The sequence below is a fragment of the Microcaecilia unicolor genome, chromosome 9 (genome assembly GCF_901765095.1).
Source record: "Microcaecilia unicolor chromosome 9, aMicUni1.1, whole genome shotgun sequence".
In the NCBI taxonomy this organism is placed as follows: Eukaryota; Metazoa; Chordata; class Amphibia; order Gymnophiona; family Siphonopidae; genus Microcaecilia; species Microcaecilia unicolor.
Genome location: NC_044039.1, coordinates 16,185,870 through 16,205,862, shown reverse-complemented (window position 1 = coordinate 16,205,862; position 19,993 = coordinate 16,185,870). Strand labels below are relative to the sequence as shown.

At 43.0% G+C, this 19,993-nt stretch overlaps 1 protein-coding gene across 1 annotated transcript in view; it reads right to left on the bottom strand.

Moving 5' to 3' along the window:
- Nucleotides 1–1,031: 1,031 nt before the first annotated feature.
- TMTC2 (transmembrane O-mannosyltransferase targeting cadherins 2) overlaps nt 1,032–19,993 on the bottom strand; it is a 312,659-nt gene continuing 293,697 nt past the window's right edge. Inside the window, exon 12 of the mRNA XM_030214877.1 lies at nt 1,032–1,277. Within this exon, the coding sequence (XP_030070737.1) occupies nt 1,098–1,277 (180 nt within the window). The 3' untranslated portion in view covers nt 1,032–1,097. The remainder of the gene's footprint in view (nt 1,278–19,993) is intronic.

Below are 19,993 nucleotides of genomic sequence, written 5' to 3'. Positions count from 1 at the left end.
TTCATTTTAAAATTTGATTAGAAGAATGACATATAAAATATCAAGCTATCTATGTTAAGTGGGATGCTACACATGTTCATTTAGTAGTCAATATGATTGCATTATTTCAAATTCCCAGTTTCTACTATGAAAATTATTGACGTACTAAACATCTATGGATGATTTTTTTTTTATGTCGGTAGGATGGATCGTGTAAGGCCAGTGGTTCCCAAATGTGGTCCTGGAGGCACCCCAGCATTTGCATGCAGTGAAGGCAGTGCATGCAAATCTCTCTCATGAATATTCATTGTGGATGTCCTGAAAACCAGACTGGCTGGGATGCGTCCAGGACCAGGTTTGAGAACCAATGCCCTAGACATTTCTCGTTACTCATGAGTTAAATAAATCCTATCCCACTGCCATTGATAACTCAATGTACAAAAATGGAACATTAAGGTGTAAAAATATATTCCCTTAAAAGTAATTTCTCTGCAACAGACCTAGAAAAATGGTTGCCCCAGGTATGAAAAATTGTCAAGAAAGGAATTTGACAATGAAAAAATACTGCAGGTTTTAGGCAAACTGTGTGTATATGTACACATACATACATGCACACACTGGATTTAGTATGATCTCACAGTTATATTCTCAGCAAATTCTCCCAGCTACTATCATTTTCTTCCCAAGTGATTCTCCTAGCATATGCTACCCTGTCACCTTTACAGCAATTTAAGAGGCATGTCGTTTTAAGAACCTCCTTGAAAATGAATACATACGCACAAGAGGCATGGCTGGGACCAACTACTCGAGAATCTATTTTAAGTGCTCATTTTTTTAGGGTGATGCTGCTAGTCTCAAATCCCGGCTAAGCCCCTCAAATGACTTTTCTAAATGTATCTTATTTCTTTTTGGTGGTGGTAGTAGAAGGCATCAAAATCAAACATTGCCCGCCTCCTTCCCCCTTCCTTACCAAGGAATCTTCTACTAGCAGCAGCAAAGGCCACAGAAGGATGCAACCAAGTTCAACTAAAGCCACAAGCGCTCAGCTTTGAGCCAGTTCTTTATTGTTTCAATCTGCTAGTCCAATGACCCCCCCCCCCCCCACCAGGACTCCGGCGTCATGTTTGGGATGTCTTTAATCCTTGCTTTTCCATGATATTCCAAAGCTTGCGAAGATTGGATTGTGTAATGGCATCGTCGGGTTTTAGATGGAGAGCTCGGAGGTAGTTGGCTTCAGCTTCTACAAGTTTGCCGTTGAGATGAAGAATGGCTCCGAGGTTCATCAAGGCAGCAGGGTACTGAAACAAGAGAAAGGAGGCATGGAGATTACTAGCTTCACATCTAATCACCATCACAAGGACACGCCATATGGAAATCACTTGCTCCTATTTTCAAAAAGGTTTATGGAAATAATTCAACTAGTTCACCAAGTGGAGAAACAAAATCTAAAAAAAATCAAAGAAAATGCTGCTTAACTTTCGTTTCTTTTAATCATACCACTGACTACAAGCAGAAAAATCTTTACCGAGAAAATGCAGCTCCCACAAGAGGTAAATATATGCAATTCGTGTATATTTGCTCTAAAGTGGAGGAGTGGCCTAGTGGTTAGCGTGGTGGACTTTGGTCCTGGGGAACTGGGTTCGATTCCCACTGCAGGCACAGTAAGCTCCTTGTGACTCTGGGCAAGCCACTTAACCCTCCATTGCCTCAGGTACAGATATGTACCTCTATATAATATGTAAGCCGCATTGAGCCTGCCATGAGTGGGAAAGCGCAGGGTACAAATGTAACAAAAATAAAATAGATACTATTGGAGATTCTACATGGAATGTTGCTACTATTGAAGATTCTACATGGAATGTTGGAGATTCTACATGGAATGTTGCAATTCCACTAGCAACATTCCATGTAGAAGGCTGTGCAGGCTTCTGTTTCTGTGAGTCTGACGTCCTGCACGTACGTGCAGGATGTCAGACTCACAGAAGCAGAAGCCTGCGCAGCCACATTGGTGATCTGCAAGGGCCGACTTCTACATGGAATGTTGCCTAGTGGTTAGTGTGGTGGACTTTGGTCCTGAGGAACTGAGTTCAATTCCCACTTCAGGCACAGGCAGCTCCTTGTGACTCTGGGCAAGACACTTAACCCTCCATTGCCCCAGGTACAAATAAGTACCTGTATATGTAAGCGGCATTGAGCCTGCCATGAGTGGGAAAGCGCGGGGTACAACTGTAACTAAAATTAAAAAAAAAATAAAATTGTCGATTTAAAAAACAGCTGCTTGAGAAGCTGTGGGAGTTGAAGGACATCACCACAAATTATGGCAGTCAGCTTCCTTTTTCTACGCCCTTGATAGACCCTGGCAGGCACTTAGCAAAACTTGCAGGAATAACACTCGACATGGCTATTTAATGACATGAGTAGATTTGTGGTTTATTTACGGCTGCAGCACAACTTCATTAACAAACTTCATTAATCATTTAAAACTGCTAACATTGTCAACTGGCTGAACAAATCACACAGACGTGAACGGAAATGATAAAAAAAGGGCGTCTGGGCCACTTGTTATAAGGTACACAGTTCCATCACGTCCTTTATTTATTTATTACATTTGTACCCTGCGCTTTCCCGCTCATCGCAGGCTCAATGCGGCTTACATAGTAACAAGAGAATACAATCTGTAGTATCAGGATCAACAAAGGAGGTATGTGATAGGACAAATGAACGAGGGGTAAATGGGATAAAAGAGGTATGAGAGAAAGGATAGGTGAGAAAGTGGAGCGATAAAGAAGAGGTAGGGGAAGAGCATGGAGGATAAGAAGGTTGGTAGGAGGTAATTCCTGAGTCATTGTTGTTAATGATTAGTTGAACCGGTGAATAGATGGGTTGTTTATGTTTGTTTATGGTAGGTCAAGTCATTCGGGTAAACCTGTTTAAATAGATGGGTTTTCAATAGTTTCCTAAAGGGAAGATATTCACTAATTATCCACTGGGGAAACCTAAAAACCTGACTGGGTTGCCCACCCATGATCCAGGAAGTCCATTTAGCATGAGGTTTGTTTTTTTAGCCCGACTTGGAGACCAGAAATGAACTGGAATTCAATTTCATCATTTCAAAATCAGATTCTACGTATTCCACAGGAGGTGGTCCTTCTAAAAATTATATTATGCTGAACTGAAGAACAAAGCATTGTGCAGTTAAGTGATAAGTACATAAGTATGGCCATACTGGGACAGATCGAAGGTCCATCAAGCCCAGCATCCTGTTTCCAACAGTGGCCAATCCAGGTCACAAGTACCTGGTAAGATCCCAAAACAGTTCAATACATTTTATGCTGGTTATCCTAGAAATAAGCAGTGGATTTTCCCCAAGTCCATTTTAATAACGGTCTATTGAGTTTTCCTTTAGGAAGCTATCCAAACCTTTTTTTTTTTAAACCCCACTACGCTAACCGCTTTTACTACATTCTCTGGCAATGAATTCCAGAGTTTAATTACACATTGAGCGAAGAAATATTTTCTCCAATTTAAATTTACTATTTTCTAGCTTTATTGCGTGCCCCCTAGTCTATGGTATACAGACCATCAAAGTCACCTCTTCAATGTCCTTCAGCTCCTTTGAGGAGTCATCGTCAGTGTCACTCCCTTTTTCCTTTAAAGGCACATAAGCAACATACACTGTTCATTCTACTGGCTCAACGAAGGCTCAGCCCCATAGAGATAGCATTCTGCAAGTTGTATGATAAAATGCCCAGGTTCGCTCAGTGTGCTGCTAGAAAAATGAAGTTCTTTCTCCAAGTTCTCCTCACTAACCCTCTGATTCAGCTCTGCTTCCCTCCCCCCCCCCCCCCCCCCCCACAACACACACTGGATGTGGCTCTTCCGTGGTAGGAATTTACTGCCAAAGGTCTAGGCCACATTCAATCCTTCCAGCCTAGCAACCACTCCCCAATCCCCTCTTAAGGTTCTCTGAGAACTTCTCTCTATCATCCCCTCCCTCTCCTATCTTGTCCTCCTCCTCACCACATCCTATTAACCCTCGTCTCACTTCCACCAGCCCTTCTCCATCCCCTCATCACCCCCTTCTTCAACTCTTGCCAGACCAAGCCTAGCTCCTTTGGGTTCCTGCTGCCTTCCTGAGGCAGCTGGATCTCTTTGCTGATTTAAAAAACAAAGTGTGTGAATGATGGCGGCTGCTTATATGGCCAGATGTGCTAAAAGAGGCCAGTGAGAGACAGGGGGCTCCATGAGAAGCTGTATTAGGTAGAGGAGGAAATAAAAGCTGTTACACTGTTTTCAAACCTGGAGTCTAGGAATGGGCTACTTCAGGTGGTGTTGACAAGGAATTGGATGAACAGAGACAGGGACCGATAGTAACATAGTAGATGACGGCAGAAAAAGACCTGCATGGTCCATCCAGTCTGCCCACAAGATAAATTCGTATGTGTATACCTTACCTTGACTTGTACCTGCCTTTTTCAGGGCACAGACCGTACAAGTCTGCCCAGCAGTATTTCCCGCCTCCCAACCACCAGTCCCGTCTCCCATCATCGGCTCTGGTACAGACCGTATAAGTCTGCCCTCCACTATCCTCGCCTCCCAACCACCAGTCCTGCCTCCCATCACCGGCTCTGGCACAGACCGTATAAGTCTGCCCAGCACTATCCCCGCCTCCCAACCACCAGTCCCGTCTCCCATCACCGGCTCTGGCACAGACCGTATAAGTCTGCCCTCCGCTATCCTCACCTCCCAACCACCAACCCCTCTTCCCCCCACCTGCTCCGCCACCCAATTTCGGCTAAACTTCTGAGGATCCATTCCTTCTGCACAGGAATCCTTTATGTATATCCCACGATGAACTGGAGCTTTGGCTAATAGACTGGAGCCCCTGATTTTGGGGGCCTGCACGCCATCTGCTGCTGCCGCCATGAATCATCATGCAGCCTTCTGCTCCCCGGCCTGGCCAAGAAAAAGCAACAGGAATACATCCAGGGCTCTGTGACTCACAGCACCCAGAAGAGAGGGATCAATGAGTAATCTGTGACATTTAGTAAGGTGGGGTAGGAGTGTACTGGATTGTGCATGCTCACCCTGCCTGTGTATAGCAACTCTTTCTACTATTATTATATAGGAATAAATGAAAGGTTTCTCTTTAGAATAATTATGTTTAGCTAAACATCAGACAAGTTTATGATAAATGATACCGAGGTAAATAATATGTTATGTTCTGGAGATGCAGCAGTTTCCTTTTGCTCATTTGAAACTCCAGCTCAGTCTAAAATGGGTCATGGTGTGTTGTCTTTTCCTCACTATATTTACATTCCCTTTCCAACTCAACCATTGCAAAAGAAAGTCTCCAAAATTTACCCTAACTGTGAGAAACGAGAAAGTACAAACATCCTTCCAATGGCTGAGGAATGAGAAATTTTCACCCATGAGAATTCACTAACTGAAAACCTTTCTACAGCCTCAAAGTCCCTACTTAGGTCTATTATGGGGCTGAGGTACCCCGAGTGCTGACAGAGAAGGTCATTCCCGTCATTCTCTAACAGGTCACCTAAATTTTGGTTGCTAACTGGACGTCTAAGTTCTGGAACACTAGTATTTCTCTCTTCATCTCTCTTTTTAGGATTTCTTAACTGCCTTTGTGAAGAGCGTCATATGCATAAATGAATAAGTGTGAGATGCATGATCAGCAGTATTCTATAACTAGCATGCAACTGCTTTAGTGCGTTAATGCAAGTAGATGCCGACAGGGGGAGGAGCATGGGCATATCTCCCACTTATGTACATAACTTACAAAATACTGTAAGTTCACTCATATGTACTGTATTCAGGTGCACGCATTTTGCTTGCTAATGACATGGCGTAAGCGGGTGCACCTAAATGTAGGAGTACAACTGACGCATATTCTAGAACCAAAATTTAATTGCTGTTCTAGAATAGTCTAACAGACCGTGTAAATTGGGCACCCAGTTATAAAATTTTCCCCAATGTGCAGACTAGGGTGGGGGCTTGACATGAGTGCTGGATGGTAGGACTTCTATTGCTGAAGTGGATTATACTCAAGCCATACTGAAGAGGTCATGAAGGACCTAAATTCTACAGTAGGGAGGAGTGGCCTAATGGTTAGTGCAGCAGGCCTTGATCCTGGCAACCTGGGTTCAATTCCCACTGCAGCTCCTGGTGATCATGGGCAAGTCACTTAACCCTCCATTGCCCCAGGTACAAAAACGTATAATGTGTAGAGAGCTGCGTACGTCTAGTAGCGCTATAGAAATGATTAGTAGTAGTAACGTCACTATAGTGACAGTGGTAGCAATAGAAGTGACAGTCTGGCACTCCTCAGGCAGTCGTCTGCCTCTAGGGATGGCCCAGAACCTAGCACAAACCTGCTGCAGGAGATGGGTTCCAAGGCTATAATCAGTGAAGTCAGTCTCTTTCTGTTGGCTTTATTGCTTTTTTAACGTAATTGCAAAAAAACTAGTTCCAATTTGACTTGCATCAAAAAAATCCCTGCTTTCATGACCCCTTGCATTTACTGCTCTCTTCATTCATAAGCTGACTCAGATAAGAGATACGTATTAAATGCTTGAGTACTTATACGATGACACCCTAAATTAACTTCAGTTGTATCCTTGTCTCAAAGAGCTTACAACCTCAGCAGGTATCTCGAGGCACGGAGAAATAAAATGACTTTCCAGAGTTAACATTGGGTGTCAGTGGAAGGACTTCCAACCCGCCCTACAACCTTGAGAGGAAATAAAAAGAGGGCTTCTGATTTTGGGTTTTAACCAGCAACCCTCCTCATCCCCCGACAAAAAAAAAAAAAAGTGTTTGTCCACCAACATGCTTTGGTTTCCCCAGTCTATTCTTGAGCCTTTTCTATACTTATGAAACTTTAGCTGCACAAATGTATATACTGGTGCATGGGAGAAAGAGGGGCATTATATGTTATATTAAAATCACACAATCCTCAGTTTTAATGTACCACAACTATAATTACAGTAAAAGAAGAGACCATCGTTATCTTAATCTAAGCTATACATGCAGCCAACAATGCAACCATGAAAAAGGCTAAATATGCATAATCACAGGTACTCTCCAAATAATGGGGCTTGCTTAAACCCTTGGATGTACCAAAATATATACTTACTCAAATATGCAAAAGAATTTCATGCGCATAAAAAAATGAAAGAAATGTTTCATCAAATTAACACTTTGCAAAATGACTCAGACACAGTACATATCTTGAGCAAATCCCACAGCTTAGGTAAATTAGTCTGTGATCCCTCAAAACCTGATTCCATGATGAGTTCCATTGTCCACTGCTTCAGAGGTTCAGGGATAATACCATGGCAAGACAAAGCTAATGCTCTAATTTCTCTCAACCCCCCGAAGCACTGGGCATGAAACTCGGTGGTATGCTATGAAAGGGGAAACGCTATTGATAGCTGGTTTCAATATGCGGAATGTTGACTAAGACATCTCTGCTGTGATGTCACCTAGAATTAGGCAGATCCTGGATACTCTACAATGAGAACTGTTCCAGTAACTGGCAATGATACACATACAGAGAAGGAGTTGTACTAGACCTACCGCTGCTGAATGGGAGGAGTTTGATTATATAGTGGGCGATCACCAGATAGTATGGTTCATTATTAGGACACAAATTGTGGGTCGGCAGTAGTCCCGGAAGAGCGAGAGTGGTAAGCTCGCATTGGACTTATTGCCGCTCTGTAAAAGAGCGCCTCAATTTTGTGTTCACTGAATTTTTAAGGTGTGCTGATGAACTGGATGGGTGACAACCAATGTACATCACAGCTCCATGCCCATATCACTCTCCAGCTCATGCTCCCTTCTCTGAGCTTATGGCAATATCTTAAATTTTACAAGGAAAGATCTTGCTCTCCAGCCTGCTACAGCAGTGCAACGTCAACATTTTAAGAAACAAAACAGTGAAGGAGTTGAAACTTGACCCGGTTCTTTGAAGAGACTTCAGTCTTTTTTTACCCCACCCTCCTCATTGGTCCCACTACAATTTTTGTTTTGGTCAGCAAGGCTTGAGCTCCCCCACCATTTCTAATTCATGGATATCATCCAACCACTGCTGCTCTTGCACGTCTTATGGACTCATATGAAGGCAGCAGTCTGGAGCTCTGGGTGGCAGTCCTCTTTTCATGCGTTTTCAGCTACAACTGAAAATCAGAAACCCCGCAGGGTCCACCAGCATTGCCTGAATTGTGGGCGAGACTTCTAGGTAACTAAAGCTGCATCTGAGTGACCCCTCTTTCGTCAGAGGCTAAAGAACCACCGCAAATCAGGCCACCATGTCATGTCTGGCTCTCTTATATAACTATTGAATTTCAGCTGCTAAAACTTTTAAGACCTCAATAAAAAAGAAAAAGCTGCAGTCAAGCAGGACAACAACATAGAGCAAATGGCACCACATAATAATAATAATTAAAAAGCCGCCTCCTACTGCTTCAGAAACTGGAAAGGCAAAACCAGCTTCCCTTCCACTTCCTGAAAGAGACAGATGCTTTATATCAAAAAGGTTGACAGGCAGACTCTGTGAGGGTCACAAAAGGATGCCCTTAAGGTTCCAGTGGGAATTACGCTCCTCATTCAAAGCTTTTTCATGTTGTTGTGCTTTGATATTTCCTTAACTTTTTAAGAGATTGCAATCAAAGAAAGGTCAGGACCACAACATGACAAATGAAAAACAAAACAAAACAAAAATCATGCTGTTATGTTGCCTAAGGTGTTGTATTTTGTTTCTTTTGGACGCTGTCGACTGTACTTACAAATCTCTTTGTTCTTTTGTTTCATTTTCCTACAAGATGCCGCCAAAGTTTTGCGGCACAATACAAACATTTTCCCAGTGATATTTTATCCACGTAATTCCAAGTCAATTTCCCTTTCTGATTTATTCATTGCTTACAAGAGTCTCTGCTCAAACGCTGTTTTCCAAGCGCCAAAATAAATGCTTAAAAAAGGGGAAAAAATATCAGTTCTTTTCCCTAAAGTACGTCAGGGATTTGGATTACTCAGGATTTCTACATCAGTAGTATGAGTTCATCAAAAGGACAGTCTCATGAATGCTTCTCCATTTCCACCCAGTATGTCATGAACCTTTTTATTTTGTTTTACTTTACAAGGAAACTGCTAATATGTATTTAGTTGTAACTAGGGCTCCTTCAAAGTTGACCCCCTGAACTCAATGAGGCATTTAAATGCACGGAAATTCAGTACAGCCACATTACAAAAAACAATCTATAATGTTGAAAATGGTTCCTACTCATTAAGAGGTGGGAGGGTGGGTGGGGGAGTAAATACTCTCTGTATCCACTGAAGACACAAAGTATCAAAGCTTAAATGTTCTGTACAGATGTACATGGTGGCAAGAACAAAAGGCTGTACAACTGATGTTATGACTAACAGAGTTCTAGGCCACCACATGAACGTAAGCAAGCCACTGAGTTCTAGGCCACTACATGAACGTGAGCAAGCCACTGAGTTCTAGGCCACTACATGAACGTGAGCAAGCCACTGAGTTCTAGGTCACCACATGAACGTGAGCAAGCCCACTGAGTTCTAGGCTACCACATGAACGTGAGCAAGCCACTGAGTTCTAGGCCACTACATGAACGTGAGCAAGCCACTGAGTTCTAGGCCACTACATGAACGTGAGCAAGCCACTGAGTTCTAGGTCACCACATGAACGTGAGCAAGCCACTGAGTTCTAGGCTACCACATGAACGTGAGCAAGCCACTGAGTTCTAGGTCACCACATGAACCTAAGCAAGCCACTGAGTTCTAGGCCACCATATGAACGTGAGCAAGCCACAGAGTTCTAGGTCACCACATGAACATGAGCAAGCCACTGAGTTCTAGGTCACCACATGAACGTGAGCAAGCCACTGAGTTCTAGGTCACCACATGAACGTGAGCAAGCCACCGAGTTCTAGGTCACCACATGAACTTGAGTAAGCCGCCAAGTTCTAGGTCACCACATGAACTTGAGTAAGCCACCAAGTTCTAGGTCACCACATGATCGTGAGCAAGCCGAGTTCTAGGTCACCATATGATCTTGAGTAAGCCGCCAAGTTCTAGGTCATCACATGAACTTGAGTAAGCCAATGAGTTCTAGGTCACCACATGAACGTGAGCAAGCCACTGAGTTCTAGGCCACCACATGAACGTGAACAAGCCATTGAGTTCTAGGCCACCACATGAACGTGAGCAAGCCACTGAGTTCTAGGCCACCACATGAACATGAGCAAGCCACTGAGTTCTAGGCCACTACATGAAAAAGGGCAAGCCACTGAGTTCTAGGTCACCACATGAACATGAGCAAGCCACTCAGTTCTAGGCCACCACATGAACCTGAGCAAGCCACTGAGTTCTAGGCCATCACATGAACGTGAGCAAGCCACTGAGTTCTAGGTCACCACATGAACGTGAGCAAGCCACTGAGTTCTAGGCCACCACATGAACCTGAGCAAGCCACTGAGTTCTAGGCCACCACATGAACTTGAGTAAGCCACCGAGTTCTAGGTCACCACATGAACTTGAGTAAGCCACCGAGTTCTAGGTCACCACATGATCGTGAGCAAGCTACCGATGAACTTGAGTAAGCCGCCGAGTTCTAGGTCACCGCATGAACTTGAGTAAGCCGCTGAGTTCTAGGTCACCACATGAACTTCAGTAAGCCACTTTAACTTTTTGGATGGAGTGGCTAAACAAATCAATCTCCAGCCCCACCCCTAAGCCCTCTAGTTTCTGATGCTGGGCAAAATATTGGTGGTCCACCCCATTTTAACCTGGCTTTGCTCAGATGAGAATGGCTTAACAGGCTGACTAACTTGTGCAGCAGATTAGGCCAGTTTTCTGAACAAAAGCATGTGCTTATCTCTTTGAAAATTAACCCACAGAAAGTGCACACGTACATTTACAACTGCTTTTTTAACATACACAAACTTGCTCATTTATTTTGCAAGCATATGTAAATATTTTATAAAACATATACAAGCTCCGCCTCACCAGGCTGGAAATATTTATATGCATACACCTTGTAGGGGGAAATTATCATATCTATGCTATTTTAATGTTCTATTGTGTTGTTTATTAGGTATTTCTTTGGTGTTATGCTGACATCATATTATATCTTTTATTTGAATATTCTCCCATGTTGTCTATTACAGTATTGTTTGTAATGTACCAATGACATATTTCAAAGTTTACCTCATTTAGGGGCCCTTTTACTAAGCTGCAGTAAAAGGGGGCCTGTGCTAGCGTCAGCGTGTGTTTTTGACGGGCGCAGGAAAAAGGCTGTCTTTTTGTCTTCAAAAAGATATGGCCATGCTGTAAGTGAACCACTTACCACATGGCAATTTCAGGAGGGAGCATTTACTGCCACCCACTGAAGTGGTGGTAAGGGCTCCGGCACTAAGCTGGCAGTAACCGAGCAGGATTACTGCCGGGTAAGCACTGGCATTGCATAAACTACGAATGCTGGTTCCTCCCACGACCAAAGGGCTTGGATTTGGTCGTTTTTGAGATAGGCGTCCTCGGTTTCCATTATGGCTGAAAACCGGGGATGATCATCTCTAAGGTCGACCTAAATGTTGAGATTTGGGCGTCCCCGACCGTATTATTGAAACAAAAGATGGATGTCCATCTTGTTTCGATAATACAGGTTTCCCCACCCCTTTGCCGGAACGTCCTTAGAGATGGATGCCCTTAGAGATGGTCGTCCCCGTTCGATTATGCCCCTCCGCGATAAAATGAGAAGGATGGTGAAAAACAAACTTAGAGGAGCATCAGTGAGGGTCAAAAATTTACATCAGGCTTGGATGCTGTTCAAAAACACCATCCTGGAAGCCCAGGCCAAATATATTCTGCGTATTAAAAAAAGGAGGACGGAAGACCAAACGAGTGAGATGAAGAAAGCTATTAGAGCTAAAAGAAAATCCTTCAGAAAATGGAAGAAGGAACCGACTGAAAATAATAAGAAACAGCATAAGGAATGTCAAGTCAAATGCAAAGCGCTGATAAGGAAGGCTAAGAGGGACTTTGAAAAAAAGATTGCATAGGAGGCAAAAACATTTTTTTTTAGGTATATTAAAATCAGGAAGCCGGCAAAAGAATCGGTTGGACCGCTAGATGACTGAGGAGTAAAAGGGGCGAACAGGGAAGACAAAGCCGTAGCGGAGAGCTTAAATGAATTCTTTGCGTCGGTCTTCACCAAGGAAGATTTGGGTGGGATACTGGTGCCGGAAATGGTATTCGAAGCTGACAAGTTGGAGAAACTTAATGAATTCTCTGTAAACCTGGAGGATGTAATGGGGCAGTTCTACAAACTGAAGAGTAGTAAATCTCCTGGACTGGATGGTATTCATCCCAGAGTACTGATAGAACTGAGAAATGAACTTGCAGAGTTATTGTTAGTAATATGTAATTTATCCTTAAAATCAAGCATGGTACCGAAAGATTGGAGGGTGGCCAATGTAACGCTGATTTTTTAAAAAGGTTCCAGAGGAGATCCGGGAAATTATAGACCGGTGAGTCTGACGTCAGTGCCGGGCAAAATGGTAGAGACTATTATAAAGAACAAAATTACAGCATATTGAAAAGCATGGATTAATGAGACAAAGTCAACATGGATATAGTGAAGGGAAATCTTGCCTCACCAATCTACTACATTTCTTTGAAGGAGTGAACAAACATGTGGATAAAGGTGAGCTGGTTGATATTGTGTATCTGGATTTTCAGAAGGCATTTGACAAAGTACCTCATGAAAGACTCCAGAGGAAATTGGAGAGTCATGGGATAGGAGGTGATATTCTATTGTGAATTAAAAACTGTTTAAAAGATAGAAAACAGAGAGTAGGGTTAAATGGTCAGTATTCTTAATGGAGAAGGGTAGTTAATGGAGTTCCACAGGGGTCTGTGCTCAGACTGCTCCTTTTTAACATATTTATAAATGACCTAGAGATGGGAGTAACTAGTGAGGTAATTAAATTTGCTGATGACACAAAGTTATTCAAAGTCGTTAAATCACGGGAGGATTGTGAAAAATTACAAGAGGACCTTATGAGACCGGGAGACTGGGTATCTAAATGGCAGATGACGTTTAATGTGAGCAAGTGCAAAGTGATGCATGTGGGAAAGAGGAACCCGATTTATAGCTACGTCATGCAATGTTCCACGTTAGGAGTCACTGACCAAGAAAGGGATCTAGGTGTCGTCACTGATGATACATTGAAACCTTCTGCTCAGTGTGCTGCGGCGGCTAAGAAAGCAAATAGAATGTTAGGTATTATTAGGAAAGGAATGGAAAACAAAAATGAGGATGTTATAATGCCTTTGTATCGCACCATGGTGCGACCGCACCTCGAATACTGTGTTCAATTCTGGTCGCCGTATCTCAAAAAAGATATAGTGGAATTAGAAAAGGTGCAGAGAAGGGCGACGAAAAGGATAAAGAGGATGGGACAACTTCCCTATGAGGAAAGACTGAAGCGACTAGGGCTCTTCAGCTTGGAGAAAAGATGGTTGAGGGGAGATATGATCGAGGTCTATAAAATAGTGCATGAAGTGGAATGGGTAGATGTGAAGCGTCTGTTTACGCTTTCCAAAAATACTAGGACTAGGGGGCATGCGATGAAGCTACAATGTAGTAAATTTAAAACGAATCAGAGAAAATTTTTCTTCACTCAATGTGTAAGAATTCGTTGCCAGAGAATGTGGTAAAGGCGGTTAGCTTAGCAGAGTTTAAAAAAGGTTTGGACGGCTTCCTAAAGAAAAAGTCCATAGACCACTATTAAATGGACTGGGGAAAATCCACTATTTCTGGGATAAGCAGTATAGAATGTTCTATAAATTTATATGCACAATTGTAACAAACTTAAGCACCCTGTTATAGAACAAGGGGGTATATGCACTTACGTATATTCTGAGCAATATTAGAAAATAACTTTCTGCGTATCTATCAGATTTACATGTGGAAATCAGTGACGTAGCTATGGGTGGGCCTGGGTGGGCACAGGCCCACCCATTCTTGGCTAAGGCGGCACCCCACATCAAAATCTCTTCTCCTTCACGGCGTCCTGGCATTTGCCCGCCCATTGCTGAACCCTGTCCCTCCCTGGTGTACCTTATAGTGATTCAATTATTGCTGCCTGTGCCAGCCCTGCAGGCTTCCATTGGCCGGACCCCACCCTCGCTTTCATCATTTCCTGTCTGGCAGGACCCAGCTGATTCAGGCCTGCAGGGCTGCTTCAGGCAGCAATAATTGAATCACTATAAGGTACACCAGGGAGGGACAGGGTTCAACAACAGGCGGGCAGATGCCAGGATGCCGCAGAGAAGGAGATATGTTGATGTGGGGTAGGTGAAAAAAATCTATAATTTTGTTTATACCTTGGGGGGTGGGGGTGGGGGGCTGTGGAGTGCCATACCATGGAACAGCCCATCTAAGTTAGCTCTGGGTCCATCCAAAATACTGGGTCTGGCTATGCCACTGGTGGAAATGCATTTTTAAATTACCCCAGAAGCAAACTGTCATTCCCTTGTCCCTAAGAATATGCAAGCTATGTTTGGTGTTTTATAATTATGAAAGTATAACTGGAAATCATTTTATCCATCTCAGAACTTAAAACCCAGCCAAAGGACTCCATGAGAGACCAGTAATGAGACAACATAAATTACAAAAGCTAGAAATTAAGATGTCGTCCCATATGGTAAACATTATTTCTCATGATGTACCACCATATGCTAACTGTAGCATAGGCGAAGGAATGGATACGTGTACGTGTTCATGTGTGAGACCGACGCCTGAGACACCAGAGATATCACTCCAGTATTTCAAGAACGAATTATCTTCAATACTGAAGACAATACATGCTAGCAATTAAACTAGACATTACAGTAAAGGAGAAAAACTCAACAATGGTATTATTGATAGAAGTCTCAGTACCAAGTGACTATTTTTTTTTTTTTAAGAAGGACGCTACTAAAGTGAGTTAAGGCTTTGCTGTTACCATGCACTAACTTAAAAAAAAACCAACAACAAAACAACGTATGATAAATGCAAAACATCTATGTTAAATGTTGGTGGTCCTCCCAACAATTTTGGGAAGGCTGATGTTCAGTTATGTAGCGAAAATTCACTACTGCATGTTAACTACTGCTGTTGAGGTAGTGATAACCATAGGAGCCAACATTTCAAAATGAATGGGGGGGGGGGGGGGGGCATTGCTCCTCCTTAGACAACATGAAGGAGCTTGCTCAACATTGGAGTGCTCAGCTCCCACAGAGCTGGCTCCTATAATGACTCGGAAGGACCAGACTGAAGTCACAGATGTTAACAGTCAAAAATGATGATTTATTAAGACCCTACATGGTCCGTGTTTCGGCCAAGAGGCCTTCTTCAGGGGTCTTGTAATAAGGAGGCAGCAGAAAACCCTGCACAAGCTGAGCAAAGGAAGGGATGTTAACATCTGTGACTTCAGTCTGGTCCTTCTGAATATCTTCCGCTTGACTTGTTGTTTCCTTGTGTGTTTTTGCGGGAGAATTGGACTCTCTTTGTTGTTCCTATAATGACTCTGCATTACGTGGAATATTAACAGTGAACGCAGGGGTATGAACCTCCAAATAAAGCTGCAGTTGCTCACCATTCCATGGCTCAAAGTTGTGCTTCCTTATTAGCTGTTTAAACTTGGGACTTAGCATGTAGTAGAGGAGTAGCCTAGTGGTTAGTGCAGCAGACTTTGATCCTGGGAACTGGGTTTAATTCCCACTGCAGCTCCTTGTGACTCTGGGCAAGTCACTTAACCTTCCATTGCCCCAGGTACAAATAAGTACCTGTATATACTATGTAAACCGCTTTGAATGTAGTTGCAAAAACCACAGAAAGGCAGTATATCAAGTCCCATTTCCCTATTTGAGATTCTAGATGGAGTGTTGCTACTATTTGAGATTCTAGATGGAATGTTGCTTCTATTTGAGATTCTACATGGACTGTTGCTACTATTTGAGATTCTAGATGGAATGTTGCTACTACTTGAGATTCTACATGGAGTGTTGCTACTATTTGAGATTCTACATGGAGTGTTGGTAGTGGAGAAGTAGCCTAGTGGTTAGTGCAGCAGACTTTGATCTTGGAGTTACTAGGTTTTCAATTCCCACTGCAGCTCCTTGTGACCCTGGGCAAGTCACTTAACTCTCCATTGCCCCATGTACAAATAAGAATAGTATATACTATGTAAACTGCTTTGAATGTTGTTGCAAAAACCACAGAAAGGCGGTATATCAAGTCCCATTCCCATATGGTCCTTTTTCCTCTAATTTCCTTGAAAATGCCCGATTGACTATGAGAAAAATGATGTTTTTTTTAGATCCCACCAATTGAAGAGTTTTTTTTAACTTAATAAACTAGTTCTTAAAGATTAAGGTGGGAGATTGAAATACTTTTATTGCACATGGGGAATATAATACAGGTTCTAAGATTTGATTTATTTTGCCTGCATTCTTAGTTAAGAACATAAGAATAGTCATACCGCGTCAGACCAATAGTCCATCTAAACCAATATGCTGCTTCCAACAGTGGCCAATCCAGGTCACAAGTACCTGGCAGAAATCCAAATAGTAGCAACATTCCATGTGGAACCTCAAAGAGTAGCAACATTCCATGTAGAACCTCAAAGAGTAGCAACATTCCATGCTACCAATTCCGGGGCAAGCAGTGGCTTCCCCCATGTCTACCTCAATAACAGACTATAGACTTTTCCTTCAGGAGCTTGTCCAAAACATTTTAATTCCAGATATGCTAACCACCATTACTTCCTCCGGCAACAAGTTCCAGAGTTTAACTATTCTTTGAGTGAAAACATATTCAGACAGCAGTACTTAATACATTACTTACTGGTGAGAATGATTAAATAATGCCAAAATATTACCAAAGATGAATGTGTTTCCTAGCTTGTCTGTTATTCCTGTACTAGTAAAACATGCCCGTTTCTGGAGCAAATGAAACGGGCGCTAGCAAGGTTTTCCTCCTGAACCTCCCCCCCCCCGGCGCTGTGAAGCCACTCACCGCCATTGCTCCGCACCTTGTCAATGCACGCCACCTTCATCCACTGACGCCACTGCTCCGCCCTCGATCTTTGATGCCATTGCTCCGCCCTCGACGTCATCACGTTTGACGCGAGGGCGGGGCCCAGACACAGTGATTTCGGTGGCTTCACCACCACGAACCCTTCGAACCCGAAGGAAGTGCCCACAGGAAGTGACACTGATGTCAGTGTCCTCAGAACGTTGAGGGTGAGTTTTATTATATAGGATTAGCGGGCTCATAGGCACTCATCACATTTGCAAAGCTGGGAGTTTTTGCTTAAAGACTTGGAAAACTCTGCCGACAAGATCCCTCAGTTACAGACAAGTAAAGCGAGGGCGTTTGTTGCTACAATTTAAGGAGAAAGAAATCACAAAAATGTGTCCCAGGGACCTCACAAAGTGCTTCTAATTAAAGACTCCAAACAAAATCCAGCAATGAAGTTTGCATAGCATAGAATAATTATATCCAATTTCTGTTGCATTTTGCCATGGCTGTTCTCATCCCCATACAAACATTTCAAATGATTTAATTAATGTCTGGATAAAGGCAGCATGTGCTCAGACGTATGTAACCTGATCACATTACCCTCACACTACAATTTAAGAAGTTTATCTAAACTAAAAAAAAAAAATGCACAGGGTCTTAATTAAAAATGATATATATGGATCCATGATAAAAGACAATACATTTTGTAAAAAAAAAAAATGTTTATAGTAAAAAGAGTTTATTTCTAAGTTTTCAAAATACCATCATCATATGCATTCTTTTGCTCAGAAAGCAAGGGCCAAAAATCTGAGATTTTGTTTTCTGTTTCTCAAGAACCTATTGGTACCGCTGTATTACACAGCATTATGGAAGTGGAGAGGTAAGAATTTCCTTCACATGTAGCCTTTGTAGGGAAGGGTTGAAAGCACATGGCAGGGCAGAAACCCACCGTGTTGCCTTTTCTGACAGAGATTATTTCAAACGCTGTCACTATGAGGCCTACTATGAACAGTGAACATCATACAAAGTGCTGGTTGCTTTTGATCTGCTGTTATGCATTGCATTAAACAGAGAGGGAAAAAAAAAGCACAATCGGCCTTAACAAAGGGAACGTAGAACACCAGCTCACATCAAAGTCCCAAAATACAGTGATAGCTCGGTTTTCGTTGATAATCCATCCGAAAACAATCGGCGAAATCCGAAACCGACGAAAACCGAGGCAATTGTTTCCATATGAATCAATGTAAATCCAATGAACATTTAACATGGAATTGTTTGGCTAGACGAGCGGGGTGATGCTCACACAACGAGAAACGCCGCCACAGTGAGCAGGAGAACGCGTGGGTTGCTCTTTTATTTTTGCAAAATTAGCAGCGAGGTCACTACTATTTAGCATTTCTATAGCGCTACAAGGCGTACGCAGTGCTGCACAAACATAGATGAAAGACAGTCCCTGCTCAAAGAGCTTACAATCTAATAGACAAAAAATAAAGCAAGCAAATCAATTAATGTGTAGAGGAAAGAGGAGGGTAGGTGGAGGCGAGTGGTTACGAGTCAAAAGCAATGTTAAAGAGGTGGGCTATCAGTCTAGATTTAAAGGTGGCCAAGGATGGGGCAAGACATAGGGGCTCAGGAAGTTTATTCCAGGCATAGGGTGTAGCGAGACAGAAGGCGCAAAGTCTGGAGTTGGCAGTAGTGGAGAAGGGAACAGATAAGAAGGATTTATCCATGGAGCGGAGTGCATGGGAAGGGGTGTAGGGAAGGACGAGTGTGGAGAGATACTGGGGAGCAGCAGAGTGAGTACATTTATAGGTTAGTAGAAGAAGTTTGAACAGGATGCGAAAACGGATAGGGAGCCGACGAAATCCGAGACAAACTTTTCGTGGGAAAAAAAATAGACGAAAACTGAAACCGATGATAACCGAAGTCAACGAAAACCTAGGTATTACTGTAATATTGATTACCAGAGTCTCATATACCTGGCACCTCGTTCACTGTCTAAGTCGCAAAGTTGCCAAAGTTGAGGCAGTGGCCCCTAGTAGCTTGGAGGGGGGGTTTTTTTCATTATAACAGGGGCTTTTGTGCATCAAGGTCTTAGCAAGTGGACCAAAAATCAATAACCGGCTGAGGGCCCCTTTTGCCAAGCTAGCGCACGGAGGCCCCCTTTTACTGCAGCGGATAAAAGGGAAGTAAGTCTCTCTTTCCTGCAGGAAATGTCCGTGTGGCAAGTAAAGCACTTGCCTTGTGGCCCATTTCGGGGGAAGCCCTTACCGTCTCCCATTTAGGTGGTGGTAAGGGTTCCCGGGCAGCACTGCCCGATTATGGGTACACTCTGGTGCTACAAAAATAAATATATATTTTTGTAGCGCTGGATATGACAGCGCGCAAGGGCTGAGAAGTACCGCCGGGCTGCTGCCATAGCCCCGCGGTACTTCCTGTTTAAAAAGGTTTTCCTCAGGAGTCTTCCATTGGATATGTTTTGGGATTCTTAGCTAACCTTAATAAAATGCACTTGATGTCTAACACCTTGCTGCTTGTTTGCTGACAAAAAAAAGGTTGTACAAACTTTTGGATTCACCGTACGAAAGCCTTTTTAGGCCGAAACACGACTCGTGTCACGTCTCGGATGCTGTAATAAAGCCACAATTTTCTGGATATCGTCTGCTGCTCTTTCGTCACCCTCACTGTGTCTGACTTGATTGCATGTCTGCAATGGTTTACTGTTCTTCTGGTGTTTTTTTTTCCAGTGAATATTATGGCACACTTGTTAATTTTCTATTTGTGGCCCTCTGTGTATAAAAGGCTGCCCGATCCCTGCCCTAGGGTCTGCGGTGGTATTCGGGTATGTTGAGGAGTAAAGTAAAAGTAGGAACTGTCCCCACCAAAAGGGAGAAAGTTATGAACTTGGAG